Here is a 26292-nt window from a genome sequence, read left to right as displayed (position 1 = left end):
CTTAAAAAACATATATATAAACTGACATTAAACTTTTGAACAATAGTGCATATGTTTCAAACTCATATTTTTGAATTCGCTTCCGTGAAATACCTCAAATATTGTGGTGGAGTTAGTGTGTCAGGCTTTTGGATTGCAGTCCAAGTGTGTCAGTCTCACATTGGATTGAAATCAGATCATACTGTAGTAGAACATGTTGAGGTTGTGGTTAGTCTGGCTGGTATATCAGTAAACTTTGAGTCTGAGATGATCAAAATACACAGAATATAATATAAGATCTGTTACAAAAACCTAGTTAGCTGTCTAGGTAGGTATCAATTTAAGGCATCATAGTGCTCCAAATGCAAAGACTAAAAGGTTTCATTCTAAAACACCCTTTTTTTTGGACAAATTCTGATCACTGCATCCAAGGCAATCCCATAATGCATTGAGAAAGAATGCATGATGGCAAAATATTGATTTTGCATACACACAATTCAATGCTTAATCTAATTAAAAAATCATATTTTACCCAATATTTCTTTGTGCTCTTTATTTTAAGCATATGATCAGTATCAGAGTATCACACTTTTTGATAGTGTGATATCAGGTTTTGTTTAAATTAAGACGCTGCCTTAGAAGACAGCAAGGCAGCTGACTAAGTTTTCAAAACAGAATATTAACGTACGGTGCATGCATTAATTAAAATGATTATAAAACAACAAAAAGGGCAAATGATTTCTTCACTAATTCGGCACTAGTTAAAGAGAGGAAATACCCTAACCATTTACATAATTAAAAAAATCATTTTTTAAGAATAAATTGATTGTTCTGTTTCACGCAGGAAAAACCCCCCAGAAAATATTCTGAAAAGAATTTTGCACTTAAAATGCATGGATTATACATGAAGCACAATGTTTTTTGATTTGTAATATGTCACTAATTGAATAGAACGGATATTAATTGCTTGGGAAGTCATTTTTGCCAAAGTCCCTTGATATATTGCTATACAATTACATTCACAATGGAATCTAAGAAACCACCTGCTTATTCATGAATTATATTCATCTTGTGTGAAACAGGCAATCAACTCCAATACAGAATGTCTAACCATATACTGAAACACTGCTCTCTCTATTGGTTCAACTTTAAATCTGAGGTCAAAATCCAGAATGGCAACACTGAAGTATACGCAATACATCTTTACTATTTTTCTTGTACAATGCATGAATAATAATAATAATAATAATAATAATAAAAAAAAAACTATTTACAGCACCGGTTTATCTACAGCACATCAATGAATCACTGTTTCGATTCGTAAAACACCCTATGAAATGTATAGCAGACTGCGTCCATTGAAGTCCAGTCTTCATTTCTATTATATTTACAGTATAATGATATGAAATGAAAATACACTTGCTGTATATACAGAGAAATTAAAACTTGAGACTTATTGTACAGTTCAATGATTTTTCAATCCCTGGGAGATGAGACACCTTAAAAATGTATGCAAAAGAACAAAAGAAAGAAAGACAATTCAATAAAAAAGCACTTAACTCAATCATGGCAGTTTGTTAAACTGTTTTACATTAATTTAAAATTCTAAATGGCCAGCTATTATGATGAATAAACATTATTCAAAAGGCATTCTTATTTGTAAGGCATTCACTTATGAAGCAAAATGACCATGTAACCCCTTTTATCTACAAAAAATAAAGTCCAAAGTACAAGCTGAATGTAAAATAATTTTGTGGAATGCACACGGACGGTACATTATATATATGAGGAGCTTGCAGGAACTTACATTTAGCTGAAGCTATGTTAGCTTTAAAGTTAAGTTTTATAATATTTTCAAGAAAGATATCAAGCTCTATTGTGTCTATGTTCATATATCAAGAGATTTATTCCACAAAACATTCTCAAAGTTTGATAGTTCATGGACTTTTAACTAAGAAAAAATCAAAAAAGCTTAGCCATAGAGATGTGGTTTTTAATAGTATTCTCGCTTTATAGAAGTACAAAAAGCTTGCCTTCAAATTGACATTTTATCACAGTGCTTTTGGGAAGGTATCTCACTTCTTGACTGGAAAATTCACATTTTAGTCCATATCTCTCCGCCTTCAGACAAAGGCGAGATAAATGTGTAATTAAAAGTTGAAATGTTTCAACAACTAACAATTTAGAAGATTGCAAAGCAGGATTGCTTGCATGAACGCAAAGCTGTGATAGGCCTTTTTACACCTGGTATTAAGATGCATTTTGATCGATCGAATCACAAGTCACAAGACACATACCCGTTTACACTCTGTGTTTTAATCCGTCTCTTTTGTCCACTTTCAACCACTTCTGTCCAGATTTCTTCATGTACATGTATGGGTTTTTGTTAAAGATCTTTTTTAATCAAATGGACAAAATAAGCTTGCGTAATTTACATATGAACGCGCTTTAAGACAACAGATAAACATTCGTTTCTGCTCTGACAGCTGCAAGACCACGCCGAACGCTGTGAGTGTGTGTTAGAAATCATGAATGATGAGAGAACATTGTGCTTGGTGTGTTGTTCGTCTTCAAACCAAACTTGGGTCTCCAGCTGTCAAACTTTAAATCCCGTCTGGCTAACGCGCTTCCCATAGTGTTCACGCATTAGGTCAGTAGGCGGAGAGTAGGAGGTCTTTTGTGGCTGTTTGAACGCATTCGATCACATGAGCGATTACACTACGAAAGCAATTCGGTCGAATGAGTTTTTGACTACTACTGGAAGTGGTCGGAAATGGACAAGCTCAAAACGTTTTAGACCCCGTTTGCACCTGTATTTAGCGCCGTCCACTTGTGATCCGAATGACCAAAACGCATCTTAATACCAGATGTAAACAGGGCCATAGAGAGGGATTTAAACACTGTTGGCTTTTTTTTTTGCCTCAGCTGCAATTTTGCTCCCTCAGTTCAAGTTATAACAAATATAAAAATGAGATGACCTACCGAAGAGATTCAAAACCTAAAAATTAAGTTAATATAGCCACTAAAAGCACTCTTCACAATGTGTGAAAATCAGTTTGAACAGTTAAACAAACTTGGCATAAGTTGTGACCCAACAAAATCACAGTTTTTGAAACTAAAAGCCACTTTTCCCCCCACAATTTATATTAATCTGAAAAACTGACTCAGACTAACAAGCGTAGTTCAATGATGCACAAAGGAAATGCACTGAGAGAGGTTTAGTGGCTTTTCCCCCAATATTCAGAACGGACCGTTTGTAATTTCAAAAGTTGGTCAATTCCTAAGCATGTTTTCAGTGACTTGTACATTAGTTAAGTCTATTCTTCTTTTCCACAGATTGTAACAAACAAGACATCCATGCAAATCTGAGCTCCTTAGAAAACTATTAACAATGACAGTGTTTTGAATTTACAAAAAAAGCAAAGGAGGAAAACTGTCAACCTTTAAAATTGTGATACCTCTGTACACATTTTTACAATACACCCTCTTTTTTTTCCTGATGTTTTCAGACACTCGTGCAGTTCGGGATCTCCCTTGTGCTTTCACAGGTGTTGATCACTCCACCTACGTGCCAAAGACAGAAATGACACATTAGCCTTCATAATTCAACAAATCAAAATTCCTTATTTTCTTTACAAATGTGCTTAAAGCTGCAGTCTGTAGTTTTTCCTCTTTGTCGCCATCTCTGTTTGAAATCTGCGATTGCAGTTATTCGCGGAATTATCAACTTTACGTGGGTTGTGCCACGGCACGGCACAGCGTGGCTGAATCCAATGTTTTGCTACATGCATAGCAAATGCCATTTCACGTTATCTCTAAATGCTTGATTATACACCCAACTATGTATTACTCATCAATAAATGAACAGACTGAAAGTTTTCTAGTATCAGCAGAGATGGGACCAAGTCACACATGTGCAAGTCTCAAGTAAGTCTCAAGTCTTAACCTTCAAGTCTCAAGTAAGTCCCAAGTATTTTTTTCCTGGGCAAGTCAAGTCAAGTCAAGTCACAGGCTATGTCAAGTCAAGTCAAGTCAAGTCTTGTAGTAGGTCAAGTCAAGTCCAAGTCAAGTCACCTTATTATTGTAATTTTACCTGCAGAGTTTGATCTATGGGCGTCAGTTTGGTTTGAAATGAACAGAGGCGCATTCGGAAGTGCATTTGGGAACAATGACGCATTCATTCACTTTTTTCTTTCACGCAGGTCATGTTTTGAAAGATGGTGTCCTGTAGCTTACTAATTTAAAGAAATAAAAATGTATACAAAAATGTGATGTCCGACTTCTTTTATGAAGAAGAAAGCCTTAAAGGGGTCATATAATGGTACATGCACTTTTACAAGTTGATTGTACTGAAATGTGTGTTGGCAGTGCCTGTACACAACCATCATATAATGATAAAAATCCATCCAGTGGTTTTGTTTTAATCTCCTTATATGTTTTCCCCTGCCTCAAATCGAGCCGTTCGACCGTGTGACGTCACAGGCTCGGAAGCCCCTCCCACGATTGTTGAATGACAGCCGCGTTTCAACACAGACCCGCCCTCGCTCGTGAGCGAGCTGTCAATCATAGTCTGCGCGGACCGGCGCGGTCATTGTTGATATGCTGGAGCACTGTCTATGAGCAGAATGGCGTCTAAGCGATTGTGGTGTTCTGTTCTTGGGTGTAATAACGAACACAGTCATTTTAATGTTCCTAAATCCGAACCGCTGAAGACGCAGTGGCTGAGTTTGTTTTCGAAGGGAATATTCCCCACGAGCAACGTCAATGCTCTCATGTTTGCCCGAATCATTTCACACACCAGACTGCTTTATAAACGAGGGTGAGTATAAAGCTGGATTTGCTAAGAAGCTGCTCATGAAAAAAGATCGGTACCAGATATTCGTGTTCCTGCTGAATCTCCAGAAGAACTGAAGTGAGTGTAACGTTTTATTCAACTTTATATTAATATTTATATCTTTGCAAATCGCTAGCTGCACACTTCACAATGAATGCGTCTAAGGTTTACACTCAGGGTACATTACGGCATGTTTTCTATGTATGACGTTCTCAATATAATTCATAATTCCACGTTTATACTGAACAACGCGTTATGGTGTTATTGTGTTACAAACGGTGTACGCACAGAACATAGGGGCGGGGTGAGCAAATTATCATTTAAAGTCATATGCACTGAAACGGCGTGCTGAAAACAGAGCTGTTTTTGACCAAGTAAAATAAGTGTTTTCTTACAATACTAATGAGAATTTTTAATTAAAGTATATTACAAACTTTTAATTTAGACCCCAAAGAATCATATTAGCTTGTACAAAAATGGCATTATATGCCCCTTTTAAGTTTTCAAAAAGCATTAGACATATGACCCACTATTCTGCTTCGTGTAAGTTATTTATCAATGAATTCAAACGCGTTGGCTGGCGCTGAGCCAGAGACATACGCTCTCAGTGCTGTCATATATCACAACTGTTCAGTGTTTTCAACCACATCATTTTTATTTTAGGTTTCAGACATTTAAATACACATAACTACTAGCAAAAAATATATTTGTAGTTTGTAAAATATACACTGATGTCTATGGAAGCGTCAATAATAATCATTTCCATTATAATAAGACGCACGTTTTATTCATATCAGATACACATTGTGTAAGTAGCTTTACATTTTACCCTATTCTTCTCCCAGTTCACCGGTCACTTACTTTCATGTATTTCGTGAGAAGTTGAGAAATTGACGTGTTGTAAACTAACGTTAACATGGCACCGCCCATTCGCACATACAGCTCAACTAACGCGATCATTATAAAGGTGTTTAAACAACAAAACACATCCACTTACACATATTTGACAATCGGAATATCAGTGTTGCATGTTATAGCTAATACATTTGTGAACATTTTGAATAAAACAGGAAAAATGACATAAAAGCAGATCATTCATTCAGCGCTGTGTTGTGGTTGCGCTGTGTCACTTGACAAGCAATGACGCGTCACCATGAAACAATCAAAGTGAGTGACAGGTTCTAAATAACGGTCGCCTAGAAAAACTCACGCTGGGGGATCAGTTAGAATAGTTTAAACTTACTTGTGAAAGGGTTAATGGCTACTTTAGCTATTACATTAGCTAACTACCAACTAACATTAACAAATTGACAAGCACTTACTGGGCAGAATGGCTCTTCAAATGACGGACGAAATTGGAGGTTGTCGTCTGGCTGTCCGCAATGTTAATGTTGTAGCCTATGTCTTGCAAAGCGCTGTTCGTCTTTTGCCATCGTGTGAATAATTCTTGAAGCCGAAAGCAATGACCCTCGGTAGCCCTCCGGCTGACATTTTGATGTGATATCTGATCTAAGTGGGCGTGGTGTGCGTATAGGTACGAGGTATGACTGATGATAGTGTCGTGATCAACTTTAAAACATTTTTTTATATATATTTTATATTCAAACTGAAAACATGATGTGATTAACACTCAAGTCATTCAAGTCATCGTGTCTCAAGTCAAGTCAAGTCCCGAGTCTTTAACTTCCAAGTCCGAGTCAAGTCTCAAGTATTTCATTTTATGTCAAGTCAAGTCACAAGTCATAAAAATAGCGACTCGAGTCGACTCGAGTCCAAGTCACCAAGTCACAAGTCCCCATGTCTGAGTATCAGACTCATTAAAAATGTATCCTGGTGAAGGGAAGCAAATTAAATGTAAAGCAGGCTGGAAACTGAACCATTAAGTAAAAAATCAAGCCAAAAATACAAATGTTTCACCCCCCCCCTATTAAACACCCACAGAAACAGTGTTGGATTTATTTTCTGCATGGCACCGAATGTTGCATGTTTATTCATCACAGTTGTTGTTATCACACTGACCCCAATGTGACCCCTTTTATAGTTTAATCAGTGCTCTTTTATAATCACTGCTTAACAGCGCCAATTAAATATTAATTTGCAGTTATTAAGCAATTACATGATCACAGAAGCATCCACTCGGGAAATAAGGACACTTGGGCCCAATGTAGATAGTTCTCATTAGCATGCATTGTGTGTCAGATTATAAACTCTCCTGATTTCAAAGAGTGTTTTTATTCTGATAGTTGTCACTGTGTAATTCTGAAAGCTGACCGATTCATATTTTTAGTGGAAAACGGAGCGGCGCGGAAAATCTTTTTTTCTTATTCTAAAGAACTACGAAGCCTAAGAGTGCTAGAAAAAGACAAGTATTCATGTTTCCTGAAAATGTCATGGCAACACATATTTTTACATTACTTTAACTAATTTCAAGTTATACAAGATTCAACTATATGTTTTTAAGTCAGTTTAATTTAAGTTGAAATCCCAAGTTGTCAGCTAATTTAATTACACTTCAAAAATTAAGGCAGCAACTGAACTTACATTTTTTTACAGAGTTGGTATTGTTCACTAAGTTTTGCCTTTAAAAAGTTAAATTGTCAACAGGTGAATGGGATCATTAATCAAACACAACGGGAAACTAAGGCTGTGTCCAAAATCATCCCTATACCCTAAATAGGCCACTGTTTGAGGGGACACCAATTTGTAGTGGTGTCCGAAAGCATACTGGACATTATCGAGTGAACTCATTCAGTCCCACAATACACCGCAATAACGAGTGTACAATGTACTCTCAACGGCTAGACGAGAATACCCAATTTCCCAAACTGCTGGTCCAATGTGGGTACAGCGTAATATCATACAGGTATAAATTGATTATAAAAAAATATAATCAAGGTTTATATCATGCTAGTTCCATGGCAGAGTTCAAGATAAATCTTTTCATTACTACTGGAGCTGCCAGTTTGCTAAGTTTCAGATGATTATTAGATGGCAAGCACAAACTATGCAAAAGCCCTTCCAGAGAACTCAGTGTCCGAATTCACTCACTCGTTTTCATTCACTCCTTCAAGTGGACTATATTAGTGGAGTAATGCAGGGAATAGTGAATGAGGTCATACGGTACGATTTTAAACACAGCATAGGTCAAACTTAGAATGACAGAAACAAACACACTTAACAGAACATAATCCTGACAACATGGTACAGCCATTTATTTTTTTGTGACTAACCTTTTCTCGTCGACTATTAGGGGCAACCCTAATTCAATAATTTTTTTCTACTACACACAGTTGGAAATTTGTATTATTTATTTTTATGTACACTTTTTATTGTAAAAATGTCAGGTTTATGCTTAAAACAACAAGAAGACAAAGCTATTTGACAACGCAGTAAGACAAATATTCATTTTCTCTGAAGTTTTTTAAATAATTGATTGATTTTCTAAACATTTCACTCACGTTTGGCACGGGCCTCCAACTCTTTCTCCATCAACTCACTCAGGGTGATTTTGGGTGTGGCGTCATTCTGGCCCACCGTATTGATCATCTCCTGCTCTTTCTCATGGTTTACCTCCGCGTAGATGTTAATCCAGGGGATTTTTCTGCACAAGTTTTTGTTAGGAAAAAACAACATTGTGTTTAAAAGGTGTATTTCTGTGCACCACTAGTGGCACCAAATGGAATTGTAATCTGTTCTGTTTGAGTAGATAGTCAGAAATCAAAATCATCTCAAATCAAATTACCAAAACAGACAAACATGATCAAATATGTTTGATTTTGAGCAAATTGGCATAACACGCATGACAACACAAGGTAAGGGCTGTGTACATGCAAACTTGTTAATCTGCAATATAACAAGTTGTTAAATACCATGTGAGTGCAAATGCAATCCTTCATTGTATTCCTGAAATAATGATTGCGGAGTATATTTAATAACTTCTGGAGGAGAAGTTGCAGGCAATCAGAGGTAGAGAGAAGCAAAATACATCGTCTTGATAACGCTGTGACAACCCGGAAAAAATTACAGCAATGTATTAGTAATTCCCCCAAATTTCATTGTGTACTTTTCCAACACACAAACCAGACTGTAATGCGTTTGCCATTTTCCGAGCTCACTTTTCATTTTTATGAATTAGAAATGTTTCCCCCCCACCCCATTTTTTCCTCTTCAAATTACTATTAATTTTGTAAGCTAATTGCTTTGTTTTTCCAAATGTAACATTTCCATAAATATGCTTCCTTTTTAAATTACTTGGGGGGTGAAAAATTATATCCATTATTAATGATTGTTTCAACATTTCCCTGAGTCTTTTCCATTTGAATTATTTTGAGACCAAATAAATTATTCAAAGCATTACAAAACAGTTTTCCAGTAGAGGAACCACGGCTGCATATTAAACAATCCATTTATATTTTCCTGCACTTTCACAGGAAGGTTTTTTTTCTTCTACCATATGCAAACTAATAACTAGATCTCACAACTATCATGAGTAAAAATAGCACTGCTTGATGCAAAGGAAACTCGCTCCTGATACCGTCCCATCAAATCTTACTTTATCTTTATATATAGATAAACAGAAACGAGAACTATGGTGTGCATGAAAAGAAATAAAGTTCAATTGCTGGAGTCCTGGTAAAAGGAATGTGTGATATAAAAACTGTTTGGAAGGATCTACCTCTTAAATTTGTAGATGAGAAATACAGCTAAGCCCAAAAACACCACCGACAGAAGCATCAGCATTGCAGAACTGCTGTGTCTTGGGATGGAGTCAACCAGAGGAGCTGCAACAAAGACAAAAACAAGAGTTACCGCACACCGTCTCTTTTTTATAAGGAAAAAAAAAATCTTTCAGATCTTGCTTTATATGTACAATTCAATTGTTGGGTCTTCAACTTTTACATTGTTACTTTTTTTAAATTTCAAATAAATGCTGTTCTTTTCTACTTCAAAGAATCCTAAGAAAAAAAAAAAAACTATCACAGGTTTCACAAAAATATTACAACACCATGACTGTTTTTTCGACATTGATAATAATAAGAACTGTTTCTTAGAGTAGAAAATCAGCACATTAGAATGATTTCTGAAGGATCATGTGACACTGAAGACTGGAGTAATGATGCTGAAAATTCAGCTTTGACATCACAGGAATAAATTACATTTTAATGAACATTAAAATAGAAACCAGTTCTTTCAAATTGTAATAATATTTCACAATATTACTGTTTTTACAGTATTTTTGATCAAATAAATCCAGCCTTAGTGAGCATAAGAGACTTCTAAGATATATCTTACTGACCCCAAAAATTAACGGTAGTGTATATTTTTTAACTCTTTTAATTTAACTTATTATATATTATTTACTCTATTACTGTGTCTATATATATATATATATATATATATATATATATATATCACTTTAAATCTGAAGTATGTCATTTTTGTGTAAATATTAAAATGCTTTCTTCAATTCCAGCTTAATATTCAGAGAATAATTTGCTTTCAAACCATTGCTGTGTTTTAGCATCCCAACCCATCAACATTGTCTCGACCAATAGTGTGAGATTGGGACTGGACCATCCGATCAATGGTTTGACCAGTGGCGGATGGGAATTGTTCGAGAAATAACCTTGAAAACAAAACCTCCTGGTGCTGTGGCATAGAAACTACACACTTCAGCTTTTAAAAGACATACTTCTAAAACCGATTCAGTATCTATTTTCTCTGAGGATATGACACTTGAATCATATTAATGATAACATATGAAAGTCAGAGCACTTCTCCAAGGCAGATGAAGTAAAATACTAATTTCTTTTGGCCTTACCTTTAATATAATTTCAATATTTGCAAGAGGATTCACTGCTAATTTTGTCGAATAACAATATCGTCTGAACAATATCCGTTTCAGAATAAAATGTACCAGTCTAAAAATGGAAATTCATACAGATCTAAGACCTTTTATTTCAAGTGAAGTAAAGAACTGAACTCGAATCGCATCTCCTGTGACAATTTCCACAAAACTTCTTCCACTCTCCCAGAGGGACTTCTGCCAATTGTTGGCATCCCTTCAAAACTGTTCATGGGTGCTTTACACCCACTGACTGTATATTTCCCCCGTGACTATGCTGTTGAAAGATAGCTCCATGAATCCTCTGACCTTTCCGAAAGAATCTTGAATGCTTTCCAGAACTTTGGCTATGAAAACGAGAAAAGAAATGGGCAAAGGAGGCGGCCAATGTTTTGCTGTAAAAATGGTTAATAGCACAGACCATGAGTCACAGTAAGAGAGCGTTTACTCTCTACTACTCAATACTACGCTATTATCGCTACAAGAAATTAGTAACCATTATCACATGGGTGGCCTAGTTGTGGCACAGAATAGTAAAGGTATATGCGGCACATGGCGGAGTACAAGATGGATGATGATGAATATAGGCTAAATTAGAACGAATTCAGTAAAAGCATACCAGACATCTTTTTATTTGGGATTCTGGTTCCAATTCAAATTATTTATTCATTTGGCCCATGTTTTATCCAAAAATTATTACAGCATTTTTATGTGCGTTTCCTAGGAATCAAACACATGAGTGTTTCTACCGCTATAACGGAAGTAATATATTTCTGTCATAATTTCAAGTTCACTCATTCATTCTAAGACGTGCAGAACATGCAAACCTTATATTTAAACAGCAGTTTAATAAATCACAGATGGCCTCCATATTGCAATTTGAATTTGATTAATTGTACAAGCCTAATTTTTGATTTATAAATCCAATTTGGTGGCATTCTTATACAGTTTATCCGTTTTAATGACTGGAATCCACAATTCCATCCATGATTTCTACATACCAAAAAAAATCACAGGGCCCTACATATTCTTCTAGTTTAGCTATAGGAAGCGATATCAGTTCATTTGTTACCTGGAATATTCCTTAGTCAACAAACAACACTAAAAAACACAAAAAAAAAACACTATTAAATTAAATACCAAGTTCTGAATATGAATACATCATACTGACTTACAGTTCAGTGAGTATGTGATTCAATGAGCTGAACAGAATATCAAGATTGAGATTCTTCATGAGTGATTTTGAATCAAATTGCACAAAAGAAAATTTAGTCCAATAATTTTTTTCAAAATCTTATTCAAAAGCTGGCCAAATAAAACAAAAGACCAGAAAACCTACTTCTAGTCAGGGGAGACTTTTTTTTTCTACTTTGAAAGTGAGAAGATCTTGCAAGCCATGATTGCTGGAGAGCAATTATCCAATTATCTTCCATAAGGCTTTCAGCATCACTAGTGGAGCATAAAAGCCCAATCTTTCAGCAATTTATAGTGCTGACAAGCTTCTGGTCTCAAGAAAGCAATCAACGAAATTACTCTAGGGAACAGTATATGGCACCCAACAGAAGCTAGAGTGGGAGATCAACTGAAATACCACTAAGGTAATCAAATAAAAGCAGTCGCACACTTCAGTCATCAACTAAATCATGCTGAAATAGCTGCAAACAATATGTTCTCAACAGTTTGTTACCTAAAGTTAATTGCGTGATGTAAACGATGACCCGGGAGCCAGGTTTCAACTCGAACTCCAGCGAGATCTGATTCAGTGCATTGACTAGGATTTCTGATATCTAGGAAAAGAAAACACAGCATTCAGAACAGTTATATACAGACTTCAGAAAATGTGAGTGGCGCTTGCCAGATTGCCATGTGGTTTTTGCAAGTTGTTCTACGGTAGATTAAAAAAAAAATCCGTGCTGCATGTTTGGTAGTAGATAATAGCCCATATATGCATCTATAAACAGGATTCTGCACTCTTGTTTGTATCAAATACAGATCCTACTTAGACATTACAATGGAGATGATGCCCAATGTAATGTCTAATATCAGATTTTGATAAACTGCAGTGTGACACTCATCCACAAACAAGCAACTTCAGACTATGCTGCGCTATATCCAGTTTCTGTCATGTCATATTCACTGTGTGTACTGTATGTAAAATTAGCATTGCCTGGTCTTTATTTGAGAATATCTGTATCCCAGTGTGCACTGACTTACTAGATTATTGAGTGCACAGTTGGTTGGTTTACTTTCTTTTTGTTCATGATTTAAAAAATTAATTGCATTTTAAAATGCACTGAAAATGCATAATAGGATTACAAAATAAGGAAGTTGCTATCTTAAGTATAAATCTGATTATTTCTAAGATTTTTTGATAAAATGATCAATGTATTATTAAATAATTATTAAAATGATTAAATAATTTATTTCCAATTATTTGAGTAAATATTATGTAAAACAAATATAAATGTTACTGGTTATTTATTATTGTACAATTAAATGATCTGAAACTATAACTATAGTTATAATGCATAAAAAATCACTACTAATAAACATTTGACCCTCAAAAGTGTTTTAAATTTAGAAGACCCTACTGTAAATGTCCTTGTCATGTAAGCCTAATTAGACACTAGTACTTCTGCTATTATCACAGAGATAATTTTGCATTTAAGGTGAAAGAAAATAGGTAAAAATGTCATACAATCCCCTTAGGGGATATTTTTGACACATCTCCTTTATGCGGTGACAATTACTTTCATTGTAGCCCCAGGTAGAAGCTGCTCTTTTATTCTGATAATTCTCAAGCGCATTTCAACCTCGACCAATAATGCGAAACCGTAAAATTTACATCAGATCACATCTAACCTGCTCCAGATCCTCCTCCGTCCGTTTCCTGCCATCCGATTGGTTCCCAGGAGGAAGCAGGAAGAGTTCCGCAGCAGTCGGGATGCCAGGAAACACGGCCACCAGCAGCTGTTCTTCTGGAACGTCAGCGACCTGGACAAAACAACACTAATTACATAAGCCTCAATGATTTATATGTTACCGTCTCCTGCATTTATGAGGGTTACATTTATTTTTAAACAAGGCTGATGGCTTCCAGTAAATCAGATTTGATGTATACAGAATGAATCCCGGCCAAGAAATTATTAGACGCAAGCGGTTATACACACATTGAATTCCTAAAAACCTCAATCAATATCTTTGTCATAGAGCCACTACAAAAACTCAAAGGTCTAGAGACGTTATGGGCTGCCGTAAAGCCGATAAAGGGAAGCCCACCATGTACTCTCCTAGAGATTCTCACTAAAGGCCATTTCCCTCATAAAGAGGAAATTATCCCACCTCAGGTAAATAATCTTTGTTTTATCTGCCACTACCACGCAGGGCTCAACCGGTTATAAAACAATAGCTCAAGAATAGACAGCCTGAGTATAATTTACAATGAGCAATGCGTCCAGAGCTGAAGCAGTCTTACGAATCAATACTCCGAATCTAAGTTTGGACTCACCGCTGCAATATTGGAGGAAAAAAAAAGCCCTGGGGCTCATTGAAGGATTCAGTCTATGTGCAACTGCAACTGATATTCCTAATGATTAATGCTCATCTCCAAACTCCAGCCTTTATTTCTTTCTCAACACGCTAGATTCAACACACACACACACCTTCTGTTGGCGAATTAAGGCCTAGAAAGGCAATTAGACAGCAAAAGAGAGACATAACGTTGCAGGGCTCTTAATTACACCCTATAATAGCTTAAAAGTCATTATTGTAATTAAATCTCTTAATGTCAAAACATTCTCTTCCCAGACCGAAGAACTGTGGAATAACATTAAAAGCCACAGATGCAATAATCCATTATAGTAGAGGACAAAGTTGTTATTAAAGAGGGTTGTTTAGACATCTGTTTTGTTTTCTGTCATTGTAGTCCATCTTTCCCCATTTAAGTCAATTTTTTTCTTCTAATATTGACCCTCCACCAGATTGCAAATAAAGTTTTACAGGCAAATTCAAACAACACTTTTGTTTATTTACAACTTGTTCCAGTATTTTTCATTCAGATGTATAGTGCTATTAAAAGAAAATGCATTGTTGTCATCTTTATATGAGAGACCATCCATTGTGTAAATGCTTCCTTAGGCGTAAAACCATCAATGTGAAAGTCCTTTTTTAGAGCACAAGATTCACAGATGAACAATTTACTGAGAATTATTATAAATGGACAAATAAGCACAGCATGAGTTGGGTTTTTGCTGAAGAATGTGCAGACGTGCACTCTGGACATGCTAGGAGTTTATAATAGGTAAATGTTGTGCAAATGGAAATGCAGTTCCTCCACATTCACCTCTATATATAGGCTGGAGTTTGAAGAGAAAAGTGTCTTCCTGTTACTGGAGAAACTACATTTACATTTGCACCACATACAGCTATATTTACCAAATATTATATGTACATATACATAAACTACCGTTCAAAAGTTTGGGGGTAGACTTTTTAAAAGTTTATTTGATCAAAAATACAGTAAAAACAGTAATATTGTGAAATTTTAAACAATTTAAAGAAGCCGTTAGAAATTTGAATATATTTCAAAATGTAATTTATTCCTGTGATGGCAAAGCTGAATTTTCAGCATCATTACTCCGAAAACAATTGGGCTGTTTAATATTTTTGTGGAAGCCGTTAAAAAAAAAAAAATATTCAGGATTATTTAATAAATAGTAAAGATCACATTTGATCAATTTATTGCAGACTAAAAGTATTCATGTCTTTAAAATAAATCTTACTGAACCCCAGTCTGTTTCCATGTTTTATGGGGACTTTCCACAGACATAAATATTTTTATAGGATATGAACTACATCCTGTATATTCAACACTGAAAAAAGTGTGTTGGATTTACATGATTTAATCATGTAAATCGGTCCCACATGAATCAGATAAGTTAAACAAACATAATATGTTCATTTAATTTCAACATTACAGAATTAAGTCATGTTTAAGAGAGCCAATTAAGTAGTATCAAAGTGATTGTATAGCTTCCCTGACATAATTCATTTAAATTTAAAATACTTTTGTCACATGACTGAAAAATAAGATTGAATTAGCTAGCTACGAAAATATTAGTTAGCAATAGCACATATTACCATGCCACGTGCTAAGCATTACTCTGAGCAAAGCAGAAATAACATGCACTGTACCAGTCCGCAGCCTAAGCAAATGCTCCACTACAATGGAGATTAAAACAGTCCTAATAATTCCAAGATAATTGAACATTAAACACTGTTAAACACTATCAAGTCACCCCCTTTTCTCGTCTAGCTCAAAAACACATAAAATAACACTTCATTTCAACATTTTGACTTTCCTCATTAAAAGCCAATCAAAGCATGCTGGGAATTAGTTTCAGCAAAAATCATTTTTAAGTGCTTGATTGGTTCACATTCACCCTAAATAATTTAATATAGTCGATTGCACATTTTAGAGAATTACATTAATTGAAAGCACAAAGAAATCAAGTTTAGAAGAGAAACACAATTTTGTTACGTAGATAGCAAATAATATGATGAAGTAAATTGGACAAAATGTTCTCAGTGTATCCCCTGTTAACGTTTGTAACACTAAGTGTGTGGTTTTGGGAGAGTGATACTGCTTATTGGGCGTGTTATGTGTTGCGTACTTGCTCTCTTCTTTCTCTCTCTCCCTTTAGTAGGCTGCTAATTGGGATCCAGCTGAGTGAACGTCGCAGAGATCCCAAGCATAATGGACTCATTGCATTGAGCTTCGTGACACACTTCCGATTTGAAATAGTACAACTAATTTATTTACGGTTCTGTATATTTTCAACGTGCTGTAGTCACCTAGTTGACTAAACGACACGCGAAATGGGTGTCCACAAGATGATTAAAAAATGTGGACATTTACAGAGACAGGAGAACAAGTAAAAAAAAAACCTTTTTTTCAATAAAATGAAGGTATTTGCTTAATTTTGTTGCTTTTCTGGATCAGGGTATTGAAGTGACTGTCAGTCTTTTTTAGTTATATGTTCATAACACCCCTAAGTAGGGCTGTGAATCTTTGGGTAGGCAGCGAATCGATTCGATTCACGATTCATAGGTTTTCGATTCGATTCAAGAACGATTTTTGCAAATTCAGAAAGATTCGATTCAATGCGATTCACATTAAAATTCGATGTGATTCGATTAATTCGATTCGATTCTTAATTTTTTGTTTGCATTCATAGGATTATTTAAATGCTTCCCCTAATGGGTCTTAGTCAGGGTGTGAATTATACAGCTGCCTTCGGGGGTCAGAGAGTGAAAAAACAACAACAACAAAAAACAACGACATTTTGTCTTTTGTTAACGTTAGTTCATGTTAGTTTTTAATGAATCTATTATTATAAAAAATATTTCCAAAGCCTATAAATTAGCATTTGTAAAAATGTAAACCAAGATTTAAAAAGGCTTTAAAAGTATAGTTAGTTCATCATGCTAACTATTTTGTAGGAATAGATACACAACCTTAAAGTGTCCCTGGTACATTAAACATCCTTCCATTGTGAGACTAAAAATACCATGAACTTTCCCAACTAAACCTTAACTAACGTTTCCTCATGGAATAGCTACTCTTTGTTCTCTTTATCCGACTGAACATTTTCCTTGTGATTCTGAAAGAAAACGCGCCGGCTGTCTACTTGGGCTATATTAACGATTACGAATGCAACTTTAATGCGCATCTGATTGATGGATAAGCCACGCGCTCTTATTTCAGTGTAATTAATGTTGTAGTTATTTCATCAGTTCAGTTTAACGACATTAAGTTACATTTCATTCATCATTCATGATTAATCGGAAGCGTGTGCATTTTAGACACCTATTATACGTTTTCTCTTTCCATGTAATAAATGCGCACCCTTGAATAAGTGGGGTTTTACTTTAACTGCGCAGGACGGGTATGACCCATTTCCGTAAAACTTCAGTATCTTATATAGAAAATATATAAGAAAATAATGGCGACGTTTCCATGCAACGAACGCGTTGTTTCATAGGAGTGGCCGCGCAATGATATGGCAGCTTTATCAATGGCTTGCTTTCTCGATAGAGAGCTGTCATCTGGTCATGTGAACACCAATGGCTGTCCTGAGGAGAGCTCAAACATGGACTGCTAAAAAATCTGTAGATGAGAGCTTATGGGACCGAGCGCGACGCGAGCGAAATCCAGTGAAAGATGGTAAGAGTGCAGCGAGTATGTGAGAGCTGTGAGGACGCGAAATGACGCCGCACAACGCCTCATTAATTTGCGCATGTAGTCATTTAATGTTTATGTTTTAAAGCACTGAATCGATATAGAATCGCAAATTATTCGATTCTTAGCATTTTAAATCGAATATTGACCGAAATAAACGATTCACGATTCGAAATACATGTTTCAAGATCGATGCATCATCGTCAGGATTTGTAATCGATGCATCGAGAAAACGAAGGAATCGTTACACCCCTACCCCTAAGCCAACACATAAACACTACACATCCTTCACAAAAATCAATCAATCAATCCATCCATCCATCCATCCATCCATCCATCCATCCATCCATCCATCCATCCATCCATCAATCCATCAATCCATCAATCCATCCATCCATCAATCCATCAATCCATCTATATATATATATATATATATATACACACTCACCTAAAGATTTATTAGGAACACCATACTAATACTGTGTTTGACCCCCTTTCGCCTTCAGAACTGCCTTAATTCTACGTGGCATTGATTCAACAAGGTGCTGAAAGCATTCTTTAGAAATGTTGGCCAATATTGATAGGATAGCATCTTGCAGTTGATGGAGATTTGTGGGATGCACATCCAGGGCACGAAGCTCCCGTTCCACCACATCCCAAAGATGCTCTATTGGGTTGAGATCTGGTGACTGTGGGGGCCATTTTAGTACAGTGAACTCATTTTCATGTTCAAGAAACCAATTTGAAATGATTCGAGCTTTGTGACACGGTGCATTATCCTGCTGGAAGTAGCCATCAGACGATGGGTACATGGTGGCCATAAAGGGATGGACATGGTCAGAAACAATCCTCAGGTAGGCCGTGGCATTTAAACGATGCCCAATTGGCACTAAGGGGCCTAAAGTGTGCCAAGAAAACATCCCCCACACCATTAAACCACCACCACCAGCCTGCACAGTGGTAACAAGGCATGATGGATCCATGTTCTCATTCTGTTTACACCAAATTCTGACTGTACCATCTGAATGTCTCAACAGAAATCGAGACTCATCAGACCAGGCAACATTTTTCCAGTCTTCAACTGTCCAATTTTGGTGAGCTCTTGCAAATTGTAGCCTCTTTTTCCTATTTGTAGTGGAGATGAGTGGTACCCGGTGGGGTCTTCTGCTGTTGTAGCCCATCCGCCTCAAGGTTGTGCGTGTTGTGGCTTAACAAATGCTTTGCTGCATACCTCGGTTGTAACGAGTGGTTATTTCAGTCAAAGTTGCTCTTCTATCAGCTTGAATCAGTCGGCCCATTCTCCTCTGACCTCTAGCATCAACAAGGCATTTTCGCCCACAGGACTGCCGCATTCTGGATGTTTTTCCCTTTTCACACCATTCTTTGTAAATCCTAGAAATGGTTGTGCGTGAAAATCCCAGTAACTGAGCAGATTGTGAAATACTCAGACTGGCCCGTCTGGCACCACCAACCATGCCACGCTCAAAATTGCTTAAATCACCTTTCTTTCCCATTCTGACATTCAGTTTGGAGTTCAGGAGATTGTCTTGACCAGGACCACACCCCTAAATGCATTGAAGCAACTGCCATGTGATTGGTTGATTAGATAATTGCATTAATGAGAAATTGAACAGGTGTTCCTAATAATCCTTTAGGTGAGTGTATATACACTCACCGGCCACTTTATTAGGTACCCCATGCTAGTAACGGGTTGGACCCCCTTTTGCCTTCAGAACTGCCTCAATTCTTCGTGGCATAGATTCAACCAGGTGCTGGAAGCATTCCTCAGGGAGTTTGGTCCATATTGACATGATGGCATCACACAGTTGCCGCAGATTTGTCGGCTGCACATCCATGATGCGAATCTCCCGTTCCACCACATCCCAAAGATGCTCTATTGGGTTGAGATCTGGTGACTGTGGAGGCCATTTTAGTACAGTGAACTCATTGTCATGTTCAAGAAACCAATTTGAAATGATTAGAGCTTTGTGACATGGTGGAAGTAGCCATCAGAGGATGGGTACATGGTGGCCATAAAGGGATGGACATGGTCAGAAACAATGCTCAGGTAGGCCGTGGCATTTAAACGATGCCCAATTGGCACTAAGGGGCCTAAAGTGTGCCAGGAAAACATCCCCCACACCATTACACCACCACCACCAGCCTGCACAGTGGTAACAAGGCATGATGGTTCCATGTTCTCATTCTGTTCGCCAAATTCTGACTCTAACATCTGAATGTCTCAACAGAAATCGAGACTCATCAGACCAGGCAACATTTTTCCAGTCTTCAACTGTTCAATTTTGGTGAGCTCTTGCAAATTGTAGCCTCTTTTTCCTATTTGTAGTGGAGATGAGTGGTACCCGGTGGGGTCTTCTGCTGTTGTAGCCCATCCGCCTCAAGGTTGTGCGTGTTGTGGCTTCACAAATGCTTTGCTGCATACCTCGGTTGTAACGAGTGGTTATTTCAGTCACTGTTGCCCTTCTATCAGCTCGAACCAGTCTGGCCATTCTCCTCTGACCTCTGGCATCAACAAGGCATTTCCGCCCACAGAACTGCCGCTCACTGGATGTTTTTTCTTTTTCGGACCATTCTCTGTAAACCCTAGAGATGGTTGTGCGTGAAAATCCCAGTAGATTAGCAGTTTCTGAAATACTCAGACCAGCCCTTCTGGCACCAACAATCATGCCACGTTCAAAGTCACTCAAATCAACTTTCTTCCCCATACTGATGCTCGGTTTGAACTGCAGGAGATTGTCTTGACCATGTCTACATGCCTAAATGCACTGAGTTGCCGCCATGTGATTGGCTGCTTAGAAATTAAGTGTGATAACGAGCAGTTGGACAGGTGTACCTAATAAAGTGGCCGGTGAGTGTATATATATACAATATTATTTTTACACTTTCTCTTTCTCACAAAAGGACTCACTTTTCAATGAATGAATGAGGTCTGAGGCTAAGCTTTCCTCACTTCTGTAAATCATTACTGGATGTAAAATATTGTAGTAAAATGTGTTTTCATGATTGATCATTGATGTCGCAAGTGCTCAGGGATCCCTACTGCAATGTGAGTCATAGTTGCATCATTTCCATTGTCTCCATTACATCAATAAATGTGGAGAAAAGCCTAAAATAATAGACAGCTTATCATTGGTACTTCTTTCAGTATCAAAGTGTTTGTGATGCAAGTCCTGTGTTGACTGAGGCACTGGCTTTGCCTTGTAACCCCTCTATTCTCATCTCCTCAGGCTGTTAAAGCGCTATCGCCCCGGTGCAGCAGAACAGACACTCACCTCGCCTGCCCACTGCCTCAAACAGCCATCTTAAATGGACCTTGACTTTGATTATGTCTGAGCCTCGCTCTCCCTCTCTTTTTAATACACTGAGCTGTTTATCATCGGCAGTATGGATAAAGTGTATCGGCTAGCTCTTGGGCACTACGGGGTGTGTTTTATATGCGAGAGGATAAATGAAAGGAACGAGGAAAAGTGAGTCTCTTTACCACGAGAGCTCAATATTAAGCCATCGGGCTTTGAACTTGATGTTGAAACAAAGGGGGGAAAAGTTAGAAGAGGACGTTTTTTACTTCTGGAGAATTCTGGGTAAAGCCATTTGAGGCCAGGAACCCAGACTGCCAGATAATGAGAGAGAAAGAGCACATGTGGAAGACGGAGGTGCGTATCACGAGCATATGTGAGATCAGTAAGCTCTTTGTGCTGAGCTATTCTGACCTTGTTCTCTGGCAGATTCCAAGGCTCTGTTCTGTAAGAGGGAGTTTAGATTTAATTCAGATATTTAGGGATTGTTTTTGTGCATGTCTGAAATAGGGAGACAACATGAATGGCTTGATAAGAACAGTTTTTTTTTTAAACTGTAACAATATTTTGACAGTCTTTTTGATCAAATACATAAAATAATTCCTTCAAAAGCATAAAAAAAATAATTAAAAAAACTCACTGCCACCAAACGTTTTGTGTAACATTATAAAAAAACTACTGCAAAATGATTGGACATAAACAGATTAACCCCTCATCCCCCACCCCAACATTCTTCCCAAAGTTACCTCTTATACCGTAAACATTTACGGTTTCACTTTATTTGGATGGTCCCTTTAACACATTCAGTTGACTATAACTAACTTTGCAACTACATGTCAACTAACTCTCACTAGAGTATTAGTAAACTGTCTGCTTAATATCTGCTAACACTTTATTGTGATGCTCCTCCAACAGACATTATACTGACTATAAGTAACTTTGCAACTACATGTCAACTTATTCTATCCCTAACCCTACCAGTCTACTAATACTCTACTAACACTCTAGTGAGAGTTAGTAGAAATGTAGGTGCAACGTTATTTATAGTCAACTGAATGTGTTAAAGGGACCATCCAAATAAAGTGAAACCACATTTACAACTATCAAGAACAGTATAAACATCCCCAACGTATCATGCTCTGTTTTTAATATAGCATACACACATTAAAAGGGCTGGGATTCACTGCTACTTGGAAGGACACTGATATTGAGCTGAGAAGGTCCCAGGGTTGGACTGACAGCTCAGGTACACGTGCCTCTGTGTGTGTGTGTGTGTGTGTGTGTGTGTGTGTGTGTGTGTGTGTGTGCATGTGTGTGCACTGAGACGATGTAGTGTCAACTGTCAATGCATCGACCAGCAGTGGGTTCAATCTCTCTGTCAGCACTGAGAGTCACAAGAGCTCAAAACAGTGCCCCCCACACAAACACACACATACACACACCACAGAGGGACTGTCAGAACAGCAAGCCTTTACACCACCCAAACACTTCCCTAGTAGATAATGAATTACTCCCGCTGAGTGCCGTTTGCTGGCTAGTTCACAAGAGGATTTATGCAAATGGGTTAACGCCGCCTACAAAATATGCGCTGAACACAATTTGCTTGACCTTGTGGGTCAGTTCTGAGTGCTAGGTGAGTACTAGATATACTTTAACACTACTTCACTCCACCACTGTGATCTAGACATCTGAATTGGCTCTTCAAAGTGTCCTTGTCTACATGTCTATTTTGGATATATGCCCTGTTATAACTGCTGCCATGATTATGAATAGGAAAACTGCTCCTTAAAATGAAGTTTAATTCACAGCCTGCTTTCTGCGGGCAGTAATATTGTAACGTTAATTGCACCACGAAAATAGGTGCTGAGTTTTGATATCTATAATAAGCCTAATTTACATATAAAGGACTTGTGTTTATGCTGAAATGGAAGACAATGGCTTAATTAAAATACATGGCAGTGCTATTTTAGTGCATTTAGCACCTGGTAAAGTAAGCTGTGGGTGGTTAGCAAATAAGACGCAGTATTTTGGGATGAATTACAGCTAAAGTGATGCAACTGTTTAGTCAGTGAATACGCCCCACTGTGTGATGAGGAACTCGTTTACTCCTGAGAGTCAGAGAGAGATATTTTTCATATCTAAATAGATGCAACCAAAAAGTTAAGTTTTACTTGTTTTATGCATAAATCAAGGAAAACATGGTCAAAATCAATTTGCCAGTGAGGTAAGAAGAATAAATGTAATTAAGTTTGTCTTGTTGCTAGGCTGATTGTTTTCCCTTTAATCGAATAACATAATAATTTAATGAATTTAATAAAAGATTGTTTCAAATGTAAACAGAGACATTAAAACAGTGCAAAACATAATTTTCTTAATCAGTATTTTGAGAAAATATCTAAATTTATGCCACCAATAGTTCTTTAAGCATAAATTCAAAGAAAATATGCCAAAAACCAATTTGCCAATGGGGTAAGAAAAATAAATTTAATTAAATTTCATCTTGTTGCTAAGCCGATTGCTTTCTTTGATGTAATGGAATGTTTAATCTAAAATAACTAATAAAAAAACAATTTAATAAATTAGGATTTAAAAGACATTAAAACACATCAAAATGTAATTTTCTAAATTAGCATTTCTTTTCTTGTTTTCCAGTGACAATAACCAACCAAATAGGATTTTTAAAGCATAAAATAACAAAAAATATGGACAAAAATCAGTTTGTAAATAGAATCAAATGGATAAAATTTGTCTTGTTGCTAGGCAGATTGATTTCTCTGTAATTGATGTAACAGAGGCTTTAATCTCAATAATATAATAAAATATTGAATATATATATATATATATATATATACACTCACCGGCCACTTTATTAGGTACACCTGTCCAACTGCTCGTTAACACTTAATTTCTAAGCAGCCAATCGCATGGCGGCAACTCAGTGCATTTAGGCATGTAGACATGGTCAAGACAATCTCCTGCAGTTCAAACCGAGCATCAGTATGGGGAAGAAAGTTGATTTGAGTGACTTTGAACGTGGCATGATTGTTGGTGCCAGAAGGGCTGGTCTGAGTATTTCAGAAACTGCTAATCTACTGGGATTTTCACGCACAACCATCTCTAGGGTTTACAGAGAATGGTCCGAAAAAGAAAAAAACATCCAGTGAGCGGCAGTTCTGTGGGCAGAAATGCCTTGTTGATGCCAGAGGTCAGAGGAGAATGGCCAGACTGGTTCGAGCTGATAGAAGGGCAACAGTGACTGAAATAACCACTCGTTACAACCGAGGTATGCAGCAAAGCATTTGTGAAGCCACAACACGCACAACCTTGAGGCGGATGGGCTACAACAGCAGAAGACTCCACCGGGTACCACTCATCTCCACTACAAATAGGAAAAAGAGGCTACAATTTGCAAGAGCTCACCAAAATTGAACAGTTGAAGACTGGAAAAATGTTGCCTGGTCTGATGAGTCTCGATTTCTGTTGAGACATTCAGATGTTAGAGTCAGAATTTGGCGTAAACAGAATGAGAACATGGAACCATCATGCCTTGTTACCACTGTGCAGGCTGGTGGTGGTGGTGTAATGGTGTGGGGGATGTTTTCCTGGCACACTTTAGGCCCCTTAGTGCCAATTGGGCATCGTTTAAATGCCACGGCCTACCTGAGCATTGTTTCTGACCATGTCCATCCCTTTATGGCCACCATGTACCCATCCTCTGATGGCTACTTCCACCATGTCACAAAGCTCTAATCATTTCAAATTGGTTTCTTGAACATGACAATGAGTTCACTGTACTAAAATGGCCTCCACAGTCACCAGATCTCAACCCAATAGAGCATCTTTGGGATGTGGTGGAACGGGAGATTCGCATCATGGATGTGCAGCCGACAAATCTGCGGCAACTGTGTGATGCCATCATGTCAATATGGACCAAACTCCCTGAGGAATGCTTCTAGCACCTTGTTGAATCTATGCCACGAAGAATTGAGGCAGTTCTGAAGGCAAAAGGGGGTCCAACCCGTTACTAGCATGGGGTACCTAATAAAGTGGCCGGTGAGTGTATATATATATATATATATATATATATAAATGTGTGTGTGTGTGTGTGTATTAAATAATAAAGAATTAAATAATTTAACTCAAATCAATATTTCACATCCATGTACTTATTACCCTGTCTATATTTATTTTGTGATTCTGACCATCTGACATTGCATTATCCTTTCTAAGGATGTTTACTTATTGTGCCCTAAAACACAAATGTATGTGTTTTTCAGTGAAAGAGAACACAGACGAGCAAGTAAAGTGAAAAGGACAAAGGATCAGACAAAGACAACAGGAAATATTTGACCAGGATCTCTGGGAGCTACAGAGATGAGCAAAGAAAAGTCAGCGAGAGAATAAATTTCCACTCACCTGAAGAACAGACTTCTTAATGACCCGGCCCACATCCTGTCTCCACTCTGGGATGTCGGGGTTGGCCTCGTCCAGATTAGGAGAGAAAGATAAAAGAAGCGATTTGAAGAATTCTGTCACAGAGGGAGAGAGAAGCAGAGGCAGACAGACCCTTAATTCTTTCTCTCATAAGATGCCCAACACCTTCTATCTGCTGTGATTTGTTCCAGATGATTTAGTCGAGCTGTAGCAGAGTTATCATTACTGACAGGTATGGAAAGGTTAGCGCTGATCACAAAAAATGATTACAGTCTATTTGGCAGTTGCCAGAAGGGAGGTTTATGACTAGCCTGCAGTGTCAAGAGACAATTTCCTGTAATTCTGAACACTCAGAAAGCACTGATAATACATTTAATCTAGGGTTGTCAAATCGGTTAATCACATGTAACATATATATTTTAATCTCTTCAAACATAAAAGTTAGTGTTTATATAATATATTATACACCACACACACACACAAATATATACATATATACACACATACATACACACATATTATATAAACAAACTTTTATATAAGATGCGATTAATCGATTTGACAGCACTAAAAACTATCATATACTGTATAATTATTGTTACCATAGAAAAAAATAATTAAGAACCCATGTGGTGAAAATCAA

General features: G+C 37.2%; 1 protein-coding gene across 1 annotated transcript in view; it reads right to left on the bottom strand.

Annotated features, from left to right (window-relative positions):
• Nucleotides 1–3276: 3276 nt before the first annotated feature.
• sorcs3a (sortilin related VPS10 domain containing receptor 3a) overlaps nt 3277–26292 on the bottom strand; it is a 131727-nt gene continuing 108711 nt past the window's right edge. The window contains exons 20-25 of the mRNA XM_056253533.1: nt 25632–25744; nt 13521–13652; nt 12346–12445; nt 9489–9594; nt 8272–8414; nt 3277–3543 (exon numbers count right to left, since the gene is read on the bottom strand). Of these exons, the coding sequence (XP_056109508.1) occupies nt 3485–3543; nt 8272–8414; nt 9489–9594; nt 12346–12445; nt 13521–13652; nt 25632–25744 (653 nt within the window). The 3' untranslated portion in view covers nt 3277–3484. The remainder of the gene's footprint in view (nt 3544–8271; nt 8415–9488; nt 9595–12345; nt 12446–13520; nt 13653–25631; nt 25745–26292) is intronic.

Source organism: Rhinichthys klamathensis, unplaced genomic scaffold, assembly GCF_029890125.1.
Source record: "Rhinichthys klamathensis goyatoka isolate OS25496 unplaced genomic scaffold, OSU_Roscu_1.1 h1tg000107l_1, whole genome shotgun sequence".
Lineage (NCBI taxonomy): Eukaryota > Metazoa > Chordata > Actinopteri > Cypriniformes > Leuciscidae > Rhinichthys > Rhinichthys klamathensis.
This window is presented reverse-complemented; position numbering and strand designations above follow the sequence as displayed.